Below are 17,406 nucleotides of genomic sequence, written 5' to 3'. Positions count from 1 at the left end.
AGCTGTAGGGTCGGCAGCTGTTGGGTCGGCAGCTGTTGGGTCGGCAGCTGTTGGGTCGGCAGCTGTTGGGTCGGCAGCTGTAGGGTCGGCAGCTGTTGGGTCGGCAGCTGTAGGGTCGGCAGCTGTTGGGTCGGCAGCTGTTGGGTCGGCAGCTGTAGGGTCGGCAGCTGTAGGGTCGGCAGCTGTTGGGTCGGCAGCTGTTGGGTCGGCAGCTGTAGGGTCGGCAGCTGTAGGGTCGGCAGCTGTTGGACCGGCAGCTGTTGGGTCGGCAGCTGTTGGGTCGGCAGCTGTAGGGTCGGCAGCTGTTGGGTCGGCAGCTGTAGGGTCGGCAGCTGTAGGGTCGGCAGCTGTAGGGTCGGCAGCTGTTGGGTCGGCAGCTGTTGGGTCGGCAGCTGTTGGGTCGGCAGCTGTTCGTTCGGCAGCTGTTGGGTCGGCAGCTGTTGGGTCGGCAGCTGTTGGGTCGGCAGCTGTTGGGTCGGCAGCTGTTGGGTCGGCAGCTGTTGGGTCGGCAGCTGTAGGGTCGGCAGCTGTTGGGTCGGCAGCTGTTCGTTCGGCAGCTGTTGGGTCGGCAGCTGTTGGGTCGGCAGCTGTTGGGTCGGCAGCTGTTGGGTCGGCAGCTGTAGGGTCGGCAGCTGTTGGTTCGGCAGATGTTGGGTCGGCAGCTGTTGGTTCGGCAGATGTTGGGTCGGCAGCTGTTGGGTCGGCAGCTGTTGGGTCGGCAGATGTTCGTTCGGCAGATGTTGGGTCGGCAGCTGTTGGGTCAGTAAAAGTGTCTTCGTTGTCTTCTGCAGTAACTTGTCTTGGGTTTATGTGACTCTGTGTGCTTGCAGGTGGGCGACAGGATTGTCAGCATTAACGGTCAGTCCGTGGACGGCCTGTCCCACAGCGAGGCCGTCAGCATGCTGAAGAACAGCTACGGAAACATCAGTCTGGAGGTAACACACTCACCCCTGATGTTTGTTGGGTTTTTATGTTCTGTCAGAAGAGAAGAAACCTGGATTCAGACTTCGTATCTGTGGTGAGGTGGAGCTGAAAATCTGAACTGCACTCCTGTCCAATCAGCTGGGTTTATTAGCACCTTCAGACCAATTTCTGTTAAAGAACTGAGCAGAACCACAGTGAGGTTGATGACTGAGCAGGACGGATTTATTACACCTTATTATTATCATGTTCTGTTTAACTTGAACTTCCACAGTAACCGGATATGAAACGAGCAGCTTTGTGTTTCTGGCTCTACGGTGAGTCCAGAAGCAACCGGACCGAGCTCTGATTCTGAGTCAGTTTATTCCAGTCAGGATTCATAAATCAGTCTGATTTTATTGAGCTCTGCAGCTCATATTGATTAGCTCAGCGCTGTGTGTGTGTGTGTGTGTGTGTGTCTGTGTGTGTGTGAGTGTGTGTGTGTGTGTGTGTGTGTGTGTGTGTGTGTTATCAGTGTGGGCTGACTGGTGCATGCTGGGAGTGTGATAGCAGCAGAGCTTTATGCTAATGAAGCTCTTATCGTCCTGCAGCACGAAACGTTTCAGTTCAGCTTCATGTCTGTTTTCATTGTTTCTGCTTTAGTTTACTGAAAAGTACCCATAATGCATCTGTACACCGCATTCAGACACTTTTTTATTTAATCTTCAACTCCAGATCGAAAAAAGGTTTAAATGTAATAGGAAATGCAACTAAAATATTTTGTATTTACTTTTATTTAATTACAGTCTGAACTCTTTCATATTATTTCATCTGTTAACAAACATCTTTTTTTACATTTAAAACCTGCAACACATTCCATGAAAGTTGGGACGGGACAGTTTATGTCTCGTAACGTAGTAAAAATGATAAAGATGTAATTTCAACCAGACTGTGACCTGATCTGGTCCTAAATCAGCCTCCATCACAGTCTGAGCAGCAAAGATGTTCAGAGGAGCTCCAGTTTGTGTTTAAAACAAAGTTCCTCAGAGAAAGCAGCATCCAGCCTGCTGTCAGCAGCCAGTCCCTGCAGCCAGGCTCTGTGATGGTATGGGGTTGGATCAGGGGGCAAAGCTCATTTCCACTTCTGTGACGGCAGCATTAATGCAGAAAAGCTCACTGAGATTTTACAGCAACATATGCTGCCTTCAAGGCCACATCTTTTCCTGGGACGTCCCAGCATTGTTCAAGCAGACCATGGAAAACCACATTCTGCCACAGTCCAAAGGCCTGGCTGAGGAAGAAGAGGTACGGGTGCTGGACTGGCTGCCTGCAGTCCTGACCTGTCCCCAGCAGAGAAACAACCGCCCCCCCGCCCTGCTGCACACCTGAAGACCTGTTTAAGGAGGAATGGGACAAAATAACAGCTGGAACTCTGCATCACCTGGTTTCCTCAGAGAAACAACCGCCCCCCCGCACTGCTGCACACCTTAAGACCTGTTTGCCTGTTCGTAGTCGCAGCTCGAACACATTTTCCTCCACAGTCACAGAACATGTTGGAATCATAATCTTTCTATCAGTAAAACCCCAACAACAGATATGCAGCTCCTTTTAATTTCTTTTTTAGCCTTTGGTTCAGTAAATTATACTTTGTTTCTTGAGATGAGAAAAAGCTTTGGGTAAGGTTTTACCTTATTGATAACCGTATGGTTCGTGTTTGCAGGAGAAGGATTGCATTAACAGTTGTTTCACATGTGGAGCTCATCAGTGCATCAGTTCCCTGATGATCCAGACGTCTGCTCTCCTCCCCCCTCCTGACAGCCAATCAGACGTCAGAGCGGTTCGTAACGCTTGTGTCTGTGTGTCTCAGGTGGCGGCGGACACCAACCTCGGCGCCATCACCTCTCAGGTGGAGAGTCTGTCGGCCGACACACAGCGCCCAGCTGAGCCAGAGTGAGAACACACACAGAGTTTAGTAAGAAGCACCAGAACCAGAACCTGACGCTCCTTCTGTCCTCAGGGGTCCGCGGCCCCGCACCATCAGTCTGGAGAAAGGCTCAGAGGGGCTCGGCTTCAGCATCGTGGGGGGCTTCGGCAGTCCCCACGGAGACCTGCCGATCTACGTCAAGACCGTCTTCAGCAAGGTGAGAAGCGGTCTGTGGTCACTTCCCGTGTTTTTAAGCCTTTAAAGGTTTCTAAAGGCTGCAGATTAAAACAGGCAGAGGTAAAGAGAAGCTGTAACTGGGACCCAAAGCTTACGGAGGTAGGGAATCGAATCATCTGCATGTGGTGACATCACTGATGACATCACACGGGATTTTGAACACATTTTTCTTTTCTTTATTCCTTTTTGATCCTTTTCTGAACTCATGAACACAACTATGATCAAAGCTGCTCCAACTTCTGACCTTTTTCATGTTTTTCTGTCATTTTATCCACATAAAAACAAGAGAAAATCAGTCAAATAAACATCAGGAAGATTCAGTAAAATGTCTTTAATCAGATCCCGAGTAAGGTTTAACGTCTCTGATCTTTATTCTGCTCTGTTCTCATCTTTATTCTGCTCTGTTCTCATCTTTATTCTGCTGCTCTGTTCTCATCTTTTTGCTGCTCTGTTCTCATCTTTTTGCTGCTCTGTTCTCATCTTTTTGCTGCTCTGTTCTCATCTTTATTCTGCTCTGTTCTCATCTTTATTCTGCTCTGTTCTCATCTTTATTCTGCTCTGTTCTCATCTTTATTCTGCTCTGTTCTCATCTTTATGCTGCTCTGTTCTCATCTTTTTGCTGCTTTGTTCTCATCTTTATGCTGCTCTGTTCTCATCTTTATTCTGCTCTGTTCTCATCTTTTTGCTGCTCTGTTCTGATCTTTATTCTGCTCTGTTCTCATCTTTATTCTGCTCTGTTCTCATCTTTATTCTGCTCTGTTCTCATCTTTATTCTGCTCTGTTCTCATCTTTATGCTGCTCTGTTCTCATCTTTTTGCTGCTTTGTTCTCATCTTTATGCTGCTCTGTTCTCATCTTTATTCTGCTCTGTTCTCATCTTTATGCTGCTCTGTTCTCATCTTTTTGCTGCTTTGTTCTCATCTTTATGCTGCTCTGTTCTCATCTTTATTCTGCTCTGTTCTCATCTTTATGCTGCTCTGTTCTCATCTTTTTGCTGCTTTGTTCTCATCTTTATGCTGCTCTGTTCTCATCTTTATGCTGCTCTGTTCTCATCTTTTTGCTGCTCTGTTCTCATCTTTATTCTGCTCTGTTCTCATCTTTTTGCTGCTCTGTTCTCATCTTTATTCTGCTCTGTTCTCATCTTTATGCTGCTCTGTTCTCATCTTTTTGCTGCTTTGTTCTCATCTTTATGCTGCTCTGTTCTCATCTTTATGCTGCTCTGTTCTCATCTTTTTGCTGCTCTGTTCTCATCTTTATTCTGCTCTGTTCTCATCTTTTTGCTGCTCTGTTCTCATCTTTATTCTGCTCTGTTCTCATCTTTATTCTGCTGCTCTGTTCTCATCTTTTTGCTCCTCTGTTCTCATCTTTTTGCTGCTCTGTTCTCATCTTTTTGCTGCTCCTCTGCGTTTCAGGGCGCAGCGGCGGTGGACGGCCGTCTGAAGCGTGGCGATCAGATCCTGGCGGTGAACAGAGAGAGTCTGCAGGGAGTCACGCACGAGCAGGCGGTCGCCATCCTGAAGAAGCAGCGAGGAACCGTCACGCTGGACATCCTGTCATAATGCATGCAGACACACGTGTTCACGCAGTCCGACGGGATGTCGGCGCCAAACTTTCCAACGAGCAAAAAACAACAAAGCCGCACACACACAGATTCTTGTCTTTGCATGGTTGTGAGGACACCTGACTGTAACACTCACCTTGCATAAACCAGGAGTCTCTGAAGTGTTTCCTCCTAAAACGTCCTCACAAACTGAGTTACATACACAAATGCTTCCTGTGGACAGAAACCGGTACTTTGAAGGTTCAGCCTTTGGGTCGAGGTACTGGTTGGGTCTCGTGGTGTCTTCAGATTTGTCAGAATAGTGACATCATCTGATAAAGTTTTTCTTTTTTAAATTTCAGAAATGAACATTAAACTCATGCATACATAATACTTTGCTAATAGATCTATATTAATGATGGAAGTTATAAACTCGTGTGTCTTACAGTGTCTTCCATATGATAGTTGCCATGGAAACATGTTTAGCTTAGCTTAGCACAAACACTGAAAGCGGAGGGAAACTGTTAGCGTCCAAAGAGTCTCAGTCACGTTTGTTGACGTGCACTTTAGTTCTTTAAACTTGAAAAAAGGTCTGTAATTATATATTCTAAAGGCAGGAGTCAGACTTTGACATTTGTTAAGTCACGTTTGTGAAATATAATTTATTGTCTTCAACACATCTTTATTCAACAGAAGTCTCTAAGTTTTCGATGCTGATGGCACAAAACACCTTAACTGACCTAAAAGGTTCCCTGAAGTGTTTTCTGTTGAAGACGAGGCCTTCGAAAACAACATAAGAACAAAACTGTCGGGTAGCTTTAACAGTATCCTAACCACGAATACTTCCTTAACCCCATCATAGGTTCATAAAAACACTGAGGCAGCTCGCCTATAAAGGGATAATCCACTGATCGGGTCTCTTTTCAGCAGCAATACTCCCAATGATCCAATTCAGCTTCTTCCCACCGATCGTTGCTGCATCATTTCTTATGAACCAGAGCTCATCTTTCACATGTTCTCTCCTCCTCAGCCTCTGATGAACAGCTCTCTGAGCCTATAGGAGCTTCCTGTGGCGTCCACAAGCTACAATAACCAACGTGGACAAACCTGCAAATACCTGAAAATGTTCAGTTTTTGTGCTAATGGTGTAAAATTTGGACTTTCTGACTTCAGCTGTAATGATCTTCAGGACTCAGTAACGCTCAGAGATGCTTTACTGCAGATGGTGGGAGAACAACTCTTTGGTTTACTTTGGGAATGACATGAAGAGCAGTTTTAGAATAGTTTTACCAAAATGAAGGCGTTTAACTTGATAACCACTTAAGGAATTATTTGAGTCCTTCAACAAAGGAGAAATGAAGCCTTAACTGTCACATTTAAATTTAAAACTTAATGTGTTTTGTGCCGTCTGCCACAGTCCGACAGCTGTTACCCTCTTTGCACTAAATGTTAGCCGCTAACTTTAGTTCTGTCAGTTAGCTTCTCGAACTATACAAGAGATGCGAGGTTTGAATGTTTAGCAGAAATTAATTAGACAAAACTAGTTTGTGGGTTGAAACTGGGTAATTTGGTCATTGATAACTGCACTCGTACAGAAAGGTTTGAATTTTCACTGTAATTCTGTTTAGCTAGCACTGGAGCTAGCCCCCTTGGCTAACCTCACTCATCGCTTTCATGCAAAACGTAGCAGTTTAATCAACTTTTTCAGAAAAACACATGAATGACATTTGAGGAGAATTAGGCAATAAGAGAAGTCAGAAGTTTGCTTAAACATCTGTTAAAGGGAGAACTCTTTTTACATCTGCACAATACTTTATTTTGTTATGATTAATTGTTTTGTAGATTAACTATAATTTATTTTTGATTAAATGGAAATTAGTGATGTTTTCTTTTTGCACTGTGATCTAAGTCTAGATTCTGCAGCTTTGTGTCATATTTCAGGGCTTTCACTTCCCATCATGTCTTATTCTGTCAGGATGTTTCCTGGAATGTGTCATTTGGTTTGATTTGTTTGAGAAATGCTGATGATGTTTATTAGAATCATTAATAAATAATGAGCTGAGACTTTCTTGGAAGGAAATTTCTCTGGAAATCAGTAACTTTAATCAAAAGCCTATAAATTTACAAACTTGTAAGAGACATTTTGCAGCAAAAACTAAATGAATAAAGTAAAACAGAACCGGCTCAGGTCTCTGAATTAAACCGTTATAAAATAAGCTGTTTATTCATTTTTATGTATTTATGTTGATTAGTCCAGAACGATGAATATTATTATCAAGAGTTAAGGTTAGTAATGTAGTGATAACTTAGTTAAGATTATATTTTTCATCCAGGGGCCCGAACCAGGGGCCAGAACCAGGGGCCCGAACCAGGGGCCCTCAGTTCATTCGTATCTGTCATACAAACAGAATGAAGAACAATGAGCTTTAGACCATAAAACCTTAAAAAACACTGAGCTCAAGGTACTCAAAATGTTTGGAACCTTTACTTTCAGTGAAGGTGCCAATAAAAAGGAGTTTATTTTATGAACATTTATACTTTCTATATGAGCTGAACCACGACCGTCTGTCTGCTGCTGACTCGCCTGATGTGGCTCGTGGAGTCGACCGCATCGAAAGAATCTTCCATTTATTGCTGAGGTCTTCCAGAAAAATCAATAATTCACTTAGTTCTTAAACAGTAACAGCTGTTTATTGCTGGTGAGTAAAGGAGATAAAGAGGATAGCAGCCAGGGAGTGTTTGGCCTGTTTGGATTTGCTAACTTCAGTCTGCACATATTTCACGAGTTCAAGACTGTGCTGAAACTGCAAACTAATGTTAGATTCTGTGGTAAAATACATGTGTATAAATAATAAAAGCTTCACAGGCAGCTCGAGACGGGCCCAAGGACCCGAGACGGACCGAAGGACCCGAGACGGGCCCAAGGACCCGAGACGGGCCGGAGGACCCGGGCCGGAGGACCCGAGACGGGCCCAAGGACCCGAGACGGGCTGGAGGACCCGAGACGGACCCGAGGACCCGAGCCGGGCCCAAGGACCCGAGACGGGCCAAGGACCCGAGCCGGAGGACCCGAGACGGGCCCAAGGACCCGAGACGGGCCAAGGACCCGAGCCGGAGGACCCGAGACGGGCCCAAGGACCCGAGCCGGAGGACCCGAGACGGGCCCAAGGACCCGAGACGGACCGAAGGACCCGAGACAGACCCGAGCCGGGCCCAAGGACCCGAGACGGGCCGGAGGACCCGAGACGGACCCGAGGACCCGAGACGGGCCCAAGGACCCGAGCCGGAGGACCCGAGACGGGCCCAAGGACCCGAGCCGGGCCCAAGGACCCGAGACGAGCCGGAGGACCCGAGCCGGGCCCAAGGACCCGAGACGGGCCCAAGGACCCGAGACGGGCCGGAGGACCCGAGCCGGGCCCAAGGACCCGAGACGGGCCCAAGGACCCGAGACGGGCCGGAGGACCCGAGCCGGGCCCAAGGACCCGAGACGGGCCCGAGGACCCGAGACGGGCCGGAGGACCCGAGCCGGGCCCAAGGACCCGAGACGAGCCGGAGGACCCGAGCCGGGCCCAAGGACCCGAGACGGGCCCAAGGACCCGAGCCGGAGGACCCGAGACGGGCCGTAGGACCCGAGCCGGAGGACCCGAGACGGGCCGGAGGACCCGAGCCGGACCCGAGACGGGCCCAAGGACCCGAGCCGGAGGACCCGAGACGGGCCCAAGGACCCGAGCCGGAGGACCCGAGCCGGGCCCAAGGACCCGAGACGGACAGACGGGCCCAAGGACCCGAGACGGGCCCAAGGACCCGAGCCGGAGGACCCGAGACGGGCCGTAGGACCCGAGCCGGAGGACCCGAGCCGGGCCCAAGGACCCGAGACGGACAGACGGACCCGAGGACCCGAGACGGGCCCAAGGACCCGAGCCGGAGGACCCGAGACGGGCCCAAGGACCCGAGCCGGAGGACCCGAGACGGGCCCAAGGACCCGAGCCGGAGGACCCGAGACGGGCCGGAGGACCCGAGACGGACCCGAGACGGGCCAAGGACCCGAGCTGTGGATGTTTGTGTGACGAGAACAGACAGTAAATATCGTTTTTAGTGTTTTCAACAGTAAAAAAATGAGCTGATGCTGCTGAACTGTGTTCAAAGTTTAATATTCCAACAAGAATGCAGCGTCAGCAGAACCAAACATTGTTCTGAACAGCAGAGAATAATCAGTAATCAGCTGTTGGGTTTCTGCAGCTGCAGAGATGCGTCTTCATCTGTTTCAACAACCTGAACCAGCTCATCACCGACTGGTCAGAACCAGCTGGCTGTGGTTCTGTGCACATGAGGGAAATTGTTCAGGACACGCCCCTTTCAGACCTTTGGTTCTGATGTTTTCCTTCCTTCAGCTGAGACTGAGCTGTTAATTATTGATGCCGGGTCATAGTTTCAGTGCTCAGTAATGAGCTGACTGTGAAGAACCTGTTAACCAGCACAACTGTCTGAGAGGAGAGTTAACATGAGACAAGCAAAACTGCATCTGATGCCACGTCTGCATTCATTTACAGCGGATTATCTCACATTTCTGATTAAGTTACTGATCACTTCAAAAAATCAAAGTCATGACACGATAGTAAGGTTGAAAAGATCTTCTACGAAAGACTTAGACTCAACTTTATTTATCCCCTGGATGACTGCTTCAGGGAAATTCAAAATGAGGAATTCAGAGTTTTAGTGTCTCTGGAGCAGCAGAAAAGGCTGGAGAGTGAGAGCCAATTGGATCGCTGCATGATGGTCACATGGACGTAACTTTATCCTCGCTGCTGTCGATCACCAGGTTTGTGTAGGCGTTCCTGTTGTCCTTGCTCCTGAGTCACAAAAACAGCAACACAAGCAGTAACACAAGCTTTAAATACAGAAAACAAGAACTAAATGTAAAAGTGTTTTATCTGATAAAAACACCAGAGTCCTGACCCCTGATCAACAGTTCTGCAGCTTTCTGTAACCTTTAAAGTGTCCTGATCAACAGTTCTGCAGCTTCCTGAAACCTTTAAAGTGTCCTGATCAACAGTTCTGCAGCTTTCTGTAACCTTTAAAGTGTCCTGATCAACAGTTCTGCAGCTTCCTGAAACCTTTAAAGTGTCCTGATCAACAGTTCTGCAGCTTTCTGGAACCTTTAAAGTGTCCTGATCAACAGTTCTGCAGCTTTCTGAGACCTTTAAAGTGTCCTGATCAATAGTTCTGCAGCTTTCTGAAACCTTTAAAGTGTCCTGATCAACAGTTCTGCAGCTTTCTGTAACCTTTAAAGTGTCCTGATCAACAGTTCTGCAGCTTTCTGTAACCTTTAAAGTGTCCTGATCAATAGTTCTGCAGCTTTCTGAAGCCTTTAAAGTGTCCTGATCAATAGTTCTGCAGCTTTCTGAAACCTTTAAAGTGTCCTGATCAACAGTTCTGCAGCTTTCTGAAACCTTTAAAGTGTCCTGATCAACAGTTCTGCAGCTTTCTGTAACCTTTAAAGTGTCCTGATCAATAGTTCTGCAGCTTTCTGTAACCTTTAAAGTGTCCTGATCAACAGTTCTGCAGCTTTCTGTAACCTTTAAAGTGTCCTGATCAACAGTTCTGCAGCTTTCTGTAACCTTTAAAGTGTCCTGATCAACAGTTCTGCAGCTTTCTGTAACCTTTAAAGTGTCCTGATCAACAGTTCTGCAGCTTTCTGTAACCTTTAAAGTGTCCTGATCAACAGTTCTGCAGCTTTCTGAAACCTTTAAAGTGTCCTGATCAACAGTTCTGCAGCTTTCTGTAACCTTTAAAGTGTCCTGATCAACAGTTCTGCAGCTTTCTGTAACCTTTAAAGTGTCCTGATCAATAGTTCTGCAGCTTTCTGAAGCCTTTAAAGTGTCCTGATCAATAGTTCTGCAGCTTTCTGAAACCTTTAAAGTGTCCTGATCAACAGTTCTGCAGCTTTCTGAAACCTTTAAAGTGTCCTGATCAACAGTTCTGCAGCTTTCTGTAACCTTTAAAGTGTCCTGATCAACAGTTCTGCAGCTTTCTGAAACCTTTAAAGTGTCCTGATCAACAGTTCTGCAGCTTTCTGTAACCTTTAAAGTGTCCTGATCAACAGTTCTGCAGCTTTCTGAAACCTTTAAAGTGTCCTGATCAATAGTTCTGCAGCTTTCTGTAACCTTTAAAGTGTCCTGATCAACAGTTCTACAGCTTTCTGAAACCTTTAAAGTGTCCTGATCAATAGTTCTGCAGCTTTCTGAAACCTTTAAAGTGTCCTGATCAACAGTTCTGCAGCTTTCTGTAACCTTTAAAGTGTCCTGATCAACAGTTCTGCAGCTTTCTGTAACCTTTAAAGTGTCCTGATCAACAGTTCTGCAGCTTTCTGAAACCTTTAAAGTGTCCTGATCAACAGTTCTGCAGCTTTCTGTAACCTTTAAAGTGTCCTGATCAACAGTTCTGCAGCTTTCTGAAACCTTTAAAGTGTCCTGATCAACAGTTCTGCAGCTTTCTGAGACCTTTAAAGTGTCCTGATCAACAGTTCTGCAGCTTTCTGAAACCTTTAAAGTGTCCTGATCAACAGTTCTGCAGCTTTCTGAAACCTTTAAAGTGTCCTGATCAACTGTTCTGCAGCTTTCTGTAACCTTTAAAGTGTCCTGATCAACAGTTCTGCAGCTTTCTGAAACCTTTAAAGTGTCCTGATCAACAGTTCTGCAGCTTTCTGAGACCTTTAAAGTGTCCTGATCAACAGTTCTGCAGCTTTCTGTAACCTTTAAAGTGTCCTGATCAACAGTTCTGCAGCTTTCTGAAACCTTTAAAGTGTCCTGATCAACAGTTCTGCAGCTTTCTGAAACCTTTAAAGTGTCCTGATCAACAGTTCTGCAGCTTTCTGTAACCTTTAAAGTGTCCTGATCAACAGTTCTGCAGCTTTCTGAAACCTTTAAAGTGTCCTGATCAACTGTTCTGCAGCTTTCTGGAACCTTTAAAGTGTCCTGATCAACAGTTCTGCAGCTTTCTGTAACCTTTAAAGTGTCCTGATCAACAGTTCTGCAGCTTTCTGTAACCTTTAAAGTGTCCTGATCAACAGTTCTGCAGCTTTCTGAAACCTTTAAAGTGTCCTGATCAACAGTTCTGCAGCTTTCTGTAACCTTTAAAGTGTCCTGATCAACAGTTCTGCAGCTTTCTGAAACCTTTAAAGTGTCCTGATCAACAGTTCTGCAGCTTTCTGAAACCTTTAAAGTGTCCTGATCAACAGTTCTGCAGCTTTCTGAAACCTTCTCGACCTTCCCTGTTCTTCACCTTTTGTAAAACCTGGTCTTTAGTCGCATCAGCCCGGTTTTCACCGTCACCCTTCTGTCATGAAGACATTTTTCATGGTGCTGTTCTCTCGCTGCAGGCAGCACACTAAAGCTGTGCAGAGGAGCTTCCTGTTTCTACCTTAAAGCGTCCAGGCTCGTCTCGTAGGTGTCGGCGTTCTCTTTGTCCGACTCCAGGCTCTCCCTCTTTCTGCACAAACACAAACACAGAGGCTTCAGAAACTGCTTCTCTCAGCAGCTGTGGCTGTAGTTTCCTAACGAGTATTTAATGTATAAAATGTGAAAATAAAGCCTGTAATTATAGAATCAGGTGCTCTGAGGAGGCTCTGTTCTGGTCCTTCCTGCCTCAGCTGCAGCAGATTATTACACAGAACCGCAGCTTCTGCAGCCTGCAGGTTCTGTTTCTATCAGAACCGCAGCTTCTGCAGCCTGCAGGTTCTGTTTCTATCAGAACCGCAGCTTCTGCAGCCTGCAGCTTCTGCAGCCTGCAGCTTCTGCAGCTTGCAGGTTCTGTTTCCTGTCAGAACCGCAGCTGAGGGGCAGAAGGAGCTGCAGCAGCAGCGTCACAATGTGGCTGAACTGAGGGTTTCTGAGGCAGCTTTAGTCACTTCAGGGCAGATACAGTTTAGGACAAAGACTGTAAACAGTCAGAGGAAGACTGAGGCAGGAATATTCACACCTCCACCTCTGGTTAGCCGTCACATGCATCTGCCCCCCCCCCCACATGATGATGGCTAACCCGCGCTGCCAGCTGTTAAACGCTGTGGAGCTTCCTGTTTCTACCTCATGGCGTCCAGCCTGGTGTCGTAGGCGTTGCTGTCGCCGTATTCGTTTCCTTCCACTGACTCCTCGCTCCGCCTTCTGCACACAAACAAATACAATTTCATCTCATCGCCGCAGATCTCTGCAGCTTTTTCCACCTTCACCTGGTGACTGAACATAGAAAAGCTCTTTTATTGCACTTTTCATTGGAGCTCAATAATAAGATGGAAATATAAACATAATAACGAGATATTACCGTGTAATTACCAAGTAATAATCGGGTAATAGCCTGGTTTTTATCATGCTAATAACAGGCCAGCAGATAACTCAGAGGCCTGGAAGATAAGGGAAACGCATTTATCTGAAGGTTTAACGTTTAACTACAACAACTCATTTCCTCAGTTCAGCCTGGTGTGAAAATAAACTTTAATGCAGTGACATTTGTAACTGAACCTGTAGTAACTCTATTACCTAACCTAAAGTTACAGTAAAAATAAACTAAACTTCATAAGTAATGAATATCAGCATCACAACATAGTATTTATCAGTTCTGATGTCTTTCATCTCAAAGGCTGGTTGATTCTAACCTAAATATAACGGAAACATCCCAATATGACCATTTTTCTTATGAAAATATTGCACTTATATAACCAATACATGATATCACATAGAACCAAACATCAGGCGGTTTAATGGTTACCTGGAGTAGTTCCCAGGTAATAACCATGAATCAGGGCAGATTACCCTGTTATTTATACGATGTTACCAGAAAGATTTGCCTTGTTATCAGCTATAAATCAGTTTGTTTTTACTGCTCTTGGTGTGTAAATAACTGATTTTAATGTTCAGTTTTTTATGTTTTTAACTGAGTTTAATCTTCAGTGTCTTCAGTTTTTTATGTTTTTAACTGAGTTTAATCTTCAGTGTCTTCAGTTTTTTATGTTTTTAACTGAGTTTAATCTTCAGTTTTTTATGTTTTTAACTGAGTTTAATCTTCAGTTTTTTATGTTTTTATGTTTTTAACTGAGTTTAATCTTCAGTGTCTTCAGTTTTTTATGTTTTTATGTTTTTAACTGAGTTTAATCTTCAGTTTTTCATGTTTTTAACTGAGTTTAATGTTCAGTGTCTTCAGTTTTTATGTTTTTAACTGAGTTTAATCTTCAGTTTTTTATGTTTTTAACTGAGTTTAATCTTCAGTGTCTTCAGTTTTTTATGTTTTTAACTGAGTTTAATCTTCAGTGTCTTCAGTTTTTTATGTTTTTAACTGAGTTTAATCTTCAGTGTCTTCAGTTTTTTATGTTTTTAACTGAGTTTAATCTTCAGTGTCTTCAGTTTTTTATGTTTTTAACTGAGTTTAATCTTCTGTGTCTTCAGTTTTTTATGTTTTTAACTGAGTTTAATCTTCAGTGTCTTCAGTTTTTTATGTTTTTAACTGAGTTTAATCTTCAGTGTCTTCAGTTTTTTATGTTTTTAACTGAGTTTAATCTTCAGTGTCTTCAGTTTTTTATGTTTTTAACTGAGTTTAATCTTCAGTGTCTTCAGTTTTTATGTTTTTAACTGAGTTTAATCTTCAGTTTTTTATGTTTTTAACTGAGTTTAATCTTCAGTGTCTTCAGTTTTTTATGTTTTTAACTGAGTTTAATCTTCAGTTTTTTATGTTTTTATGTTTTTAACTGAGTTTAATCTTCAGTGTCTTCAGTTTCTTATGTTTTTAACTGAGTTTAATCTTCAGTTTTTTATGTTTTTAACTGAGTTTAATCTTCAGTGTCTTCAGTTTTTTATGTTTTTAACTGAGTTTAATCTTCAGTGTCTTCAGTTTTTTATGTTTTTAACTGAGTTTAATCTTCAGTGTCTTCAGTTTTTTATGTTTTTAACTGAGTTTAATCTTCAGTGTCTTCAGTTTTTTATGTTTTTAACTGAGTTTAATCTTCAGTGTCTTCAGTTTTTTATGTTTTTAACTGAGTTTAATCTTCAGTTTTTTATGTTTTTAACTGAGTTTAATCTTCAGTGTCTTCAGTTTTTTATGTTTTTAACTGAGTTTAATCTTCAGTGTCTTCAGTTTTTTATGTTTTTAACTGAGTTTAATCTTCAGTGTCTTCAGTTTTTTATGTTTTTAACTGAGTTTAATCTTCAGTGTCTTCAGTTTTTTATGTTTTTAACTGACTCATGCAAAGACAACCAAATGAGTGTGATGCAGAAGAAGAACTTATAAGTAAAGAGTAAAAGTTTAAAGTATATGATGTGATGAAGAGGAGCAGCTCTGACCTGCTGGGCTCTTCACACCAAACCTTCTTCACCAGGAAGGCGATGAAAGTGAGGAGCAGGAAGCCGGAGACGGCGATGATGCCGGTCAGCCACTGAGGCAGCAGCCGCTCACTGGTGTTCGGCAAAGCTGTGATGAGGATGGAGGGGTCAGAGGGTCAGGGTTCATACAGTATATATATATATACAGTTAATACCTGTTCCATACAGACAGTATAGAGCAAGTATTTCTTTTGTCATATGGATTATAAATATGGAAGTTAACAGGCTTTGTGCTGACAACACAACTGTAATGATTTTACATGATTTAGGAATTAATTTCACTGTACCACAGACCAGAATCACTGGTTTTACATCACTCTTACGTCCCAATAGATTATGTACAGAAATCCTATTTTCTGTCTGTCAAACTGTGTTTTCTTTGCTGTTTTTCATAGATGCAGCTAAAGAAATGGGAACAAATGATGTGTCTTTGTGACAGGCTGCTGGTAACAAAGTGCCTAAAGATCTAAAGATCTGAAAGAGCTTCAGAAAGCTGGAGAACTACTGATCAGGACACTTTAAAGGTTACAGAAAGCTGCAGAACTGTTGATCAGGACACTTTAAAGGTTTCAGAAAGCTGCAGAACTATTGATCAGGACACTTTAAAGGTTACAGAAAGCTGCAGAACTATTGATCAGGACACTTTAAAGGTTTCAGAAAGCTGCAGAACTGTTGATCAGGACACTTTAAAGGTTTCAGAAAGCTGCAGAACTGTTGATCAGGACACTTTAAAGGTTTCAGAAAGCTGCAGAACTATTGATCAGGACACTTTAAAGGTTTCAGAAAGCTGCAGAACTATTGATCAGGACACTTTAAAGGTTACAGAAAGCTGCAGAACTGTTGATCTGGACACTTTAAAGGTTTCAGAAAGCTGCAGAACTGTTGATCAGGACACTTTAAAGGTTTCAGAAAGCTGCAGAACTGTTGATCAGGACACTTTAAAGGTTTCAGAAAGCTGCAGAACTGTTGATCAGGACACTTTAAAGGTTTCAGAAAGCTGCAGAACTGTTGATCAGGACACTTTAAAGGTTTCAGAAAGCTGCAGAACTGTTGATCAGGACACTTTAAAGGTTTCAGAAAGCTGCAGAACTATTGATCAGGACACTTTAAAGGTTTCAGAAAGCTGCAGAACTGTTGATCAGGACACTTTAAAGGTTTCAGAAAGCTGCAGAACTATTGATCAGGACACTTTAAAGGTTTCAGAAAGCTGCAGAACTATTGATCAGGACACTTTAAAGGTTTCAGAAAGCTGCAGAACTATTGATCAGGACACTTTAAAGGTTTCAGAAAGCTGCAGAACTGTTGATCAGGACACTTTAAAGGTTTCTGAAAGCTGCAGAACTGTTGATCAGGACACTTTAAAGGTTACAGGAAAGTCTGGCAGAAAGAAACGTTTCTCTGAAAATAATTAATAATTAAGTGATAAAGTAGAAGTGGCACAAAAGAGAATTACTTTAAAGTAACAATACCTTTAAACTAAATGAACATAAACAGATTAGGCATTTGATTACCAAAGTTTTATGACCACAATAACAAGAGTAGCAGGAAATAACAGCAGCTTCCTGGATGTTCCTCCGAAACACTGAAATATGAAGAGAAAACTGGGTCCGAACTGACCCGGTACTCAGAACCCTGTCGGATATTTACTTTATCTTCTTTAAACAGTGTTGAACTGATGCTGCTTCCTGCTCCATTATGTGAGCAGCTTCCATGGTTTTCTGTTTCAAATCAACTAAAACTCTTTGTTTAGGAGGTTCGGTTGGAGTGTTTCCCGTGATTTACAGAGAACTACTGAAGAAAACATGGTTCAATCAGTCAGAAAACACGGCTGGTTGCTGCTCTGAGCTGTTCTGGTGTCGGTGTATCTGTAGAAGAAGCACTTTCCACAGATCTTACCTGTCTGGGCCGTCACTTCGCCAACAGCCAGCAGCAAACAGGACGTCAGCACAGATGCTTTTCCCATGTCTCAGTCTGAAAATGCTGAAAAGCTGAGCAGGGAAACAGAAGCTCCAGCAGGGAAACAGAAGCTCCAGCAGGGAAACAGAAGCTCCAGCAGGGAAGCAGGAGCTCCAGCAGTGAAGCAGTGCGAGTGTTGCAGGTATTCTCGGTTTCTGTGGATGGGCACGGCAGATTGTTAATGTTTAACTCAGACTCTGCTCTGAGAGCCTGAGTCGATCTTCGCTCTGTTTCCTCTCAGCTCAACATTTCACTTTAAATCCCTACAAACGCCGTCATGTGTGCAGTTTGGAGCTCAGTCGGGCTTCTTTACTGTTACTTTCCTGTAGAAAACTGAGGACACCTTGGTGTTGAAGTGTTCCCGGTATCTCCTGTTTACACACAGTTGTTAAGGTAACCACCGGTAGAGTTTGTACCGAGAACAGAGCCACTCTGTCATGATTTATTGAGGAGTTAGTTTGAATGTTTCAAGATGATTTCAGCTGC

The 17,406-nt window shown here is 43.9% G+C and overlaps 1 protein-coding gene across 1 annotated transcript in view; it reads left to right on the top strand.

Annotated features, from left to right (window-relative positions):
* Positions 1-6,797, top strand: part of patj (PATJ crumbs cell polarity complex component) — a 112,238-nt gene extending 105,441 nt beyond the window's left edge. Inside the window, 4 exon segments of the mRNA XM_072388829.1 lie at positions 831-935; positions 2,768-2,850; positions 2,918-3,041; positions 4,473-6,797. Of these exon segments, the coding sequence (XP_072244930.1) occupies positions 831-935; positions 2,768-2,850; positions 2,918-3,041; positions 4,473-4,619 (459 nt within the window). The 3' untranslated portion in view covers positions 4,620-6,797.
* The last annotated feature ends 10,609 nt before the right edge of the window (positions 6,798-17,406 follow it).

Source organism: Leuresthes tenuis, unplaced genomic scaffold (assembly GCF_036924035.1).
Source record: "Leuresthes tenuis unplaced genomic scaffold, fLeuTen1.0.hap1 SCAF_7, whole genome shotgun sequence".
In the NCBI taxonomy this organism is placed as follows: Eukaryota; Metazoa; Chordata; class Actinopteri; order Atheriniformes; family Atherinopsidae; genus Leuresthes; species Leuresthes tenuis.
Note: the sequence above shows the minus strand (reverse complement) of the source record. Positions and strands in the feature narration are given on the sequence as shown.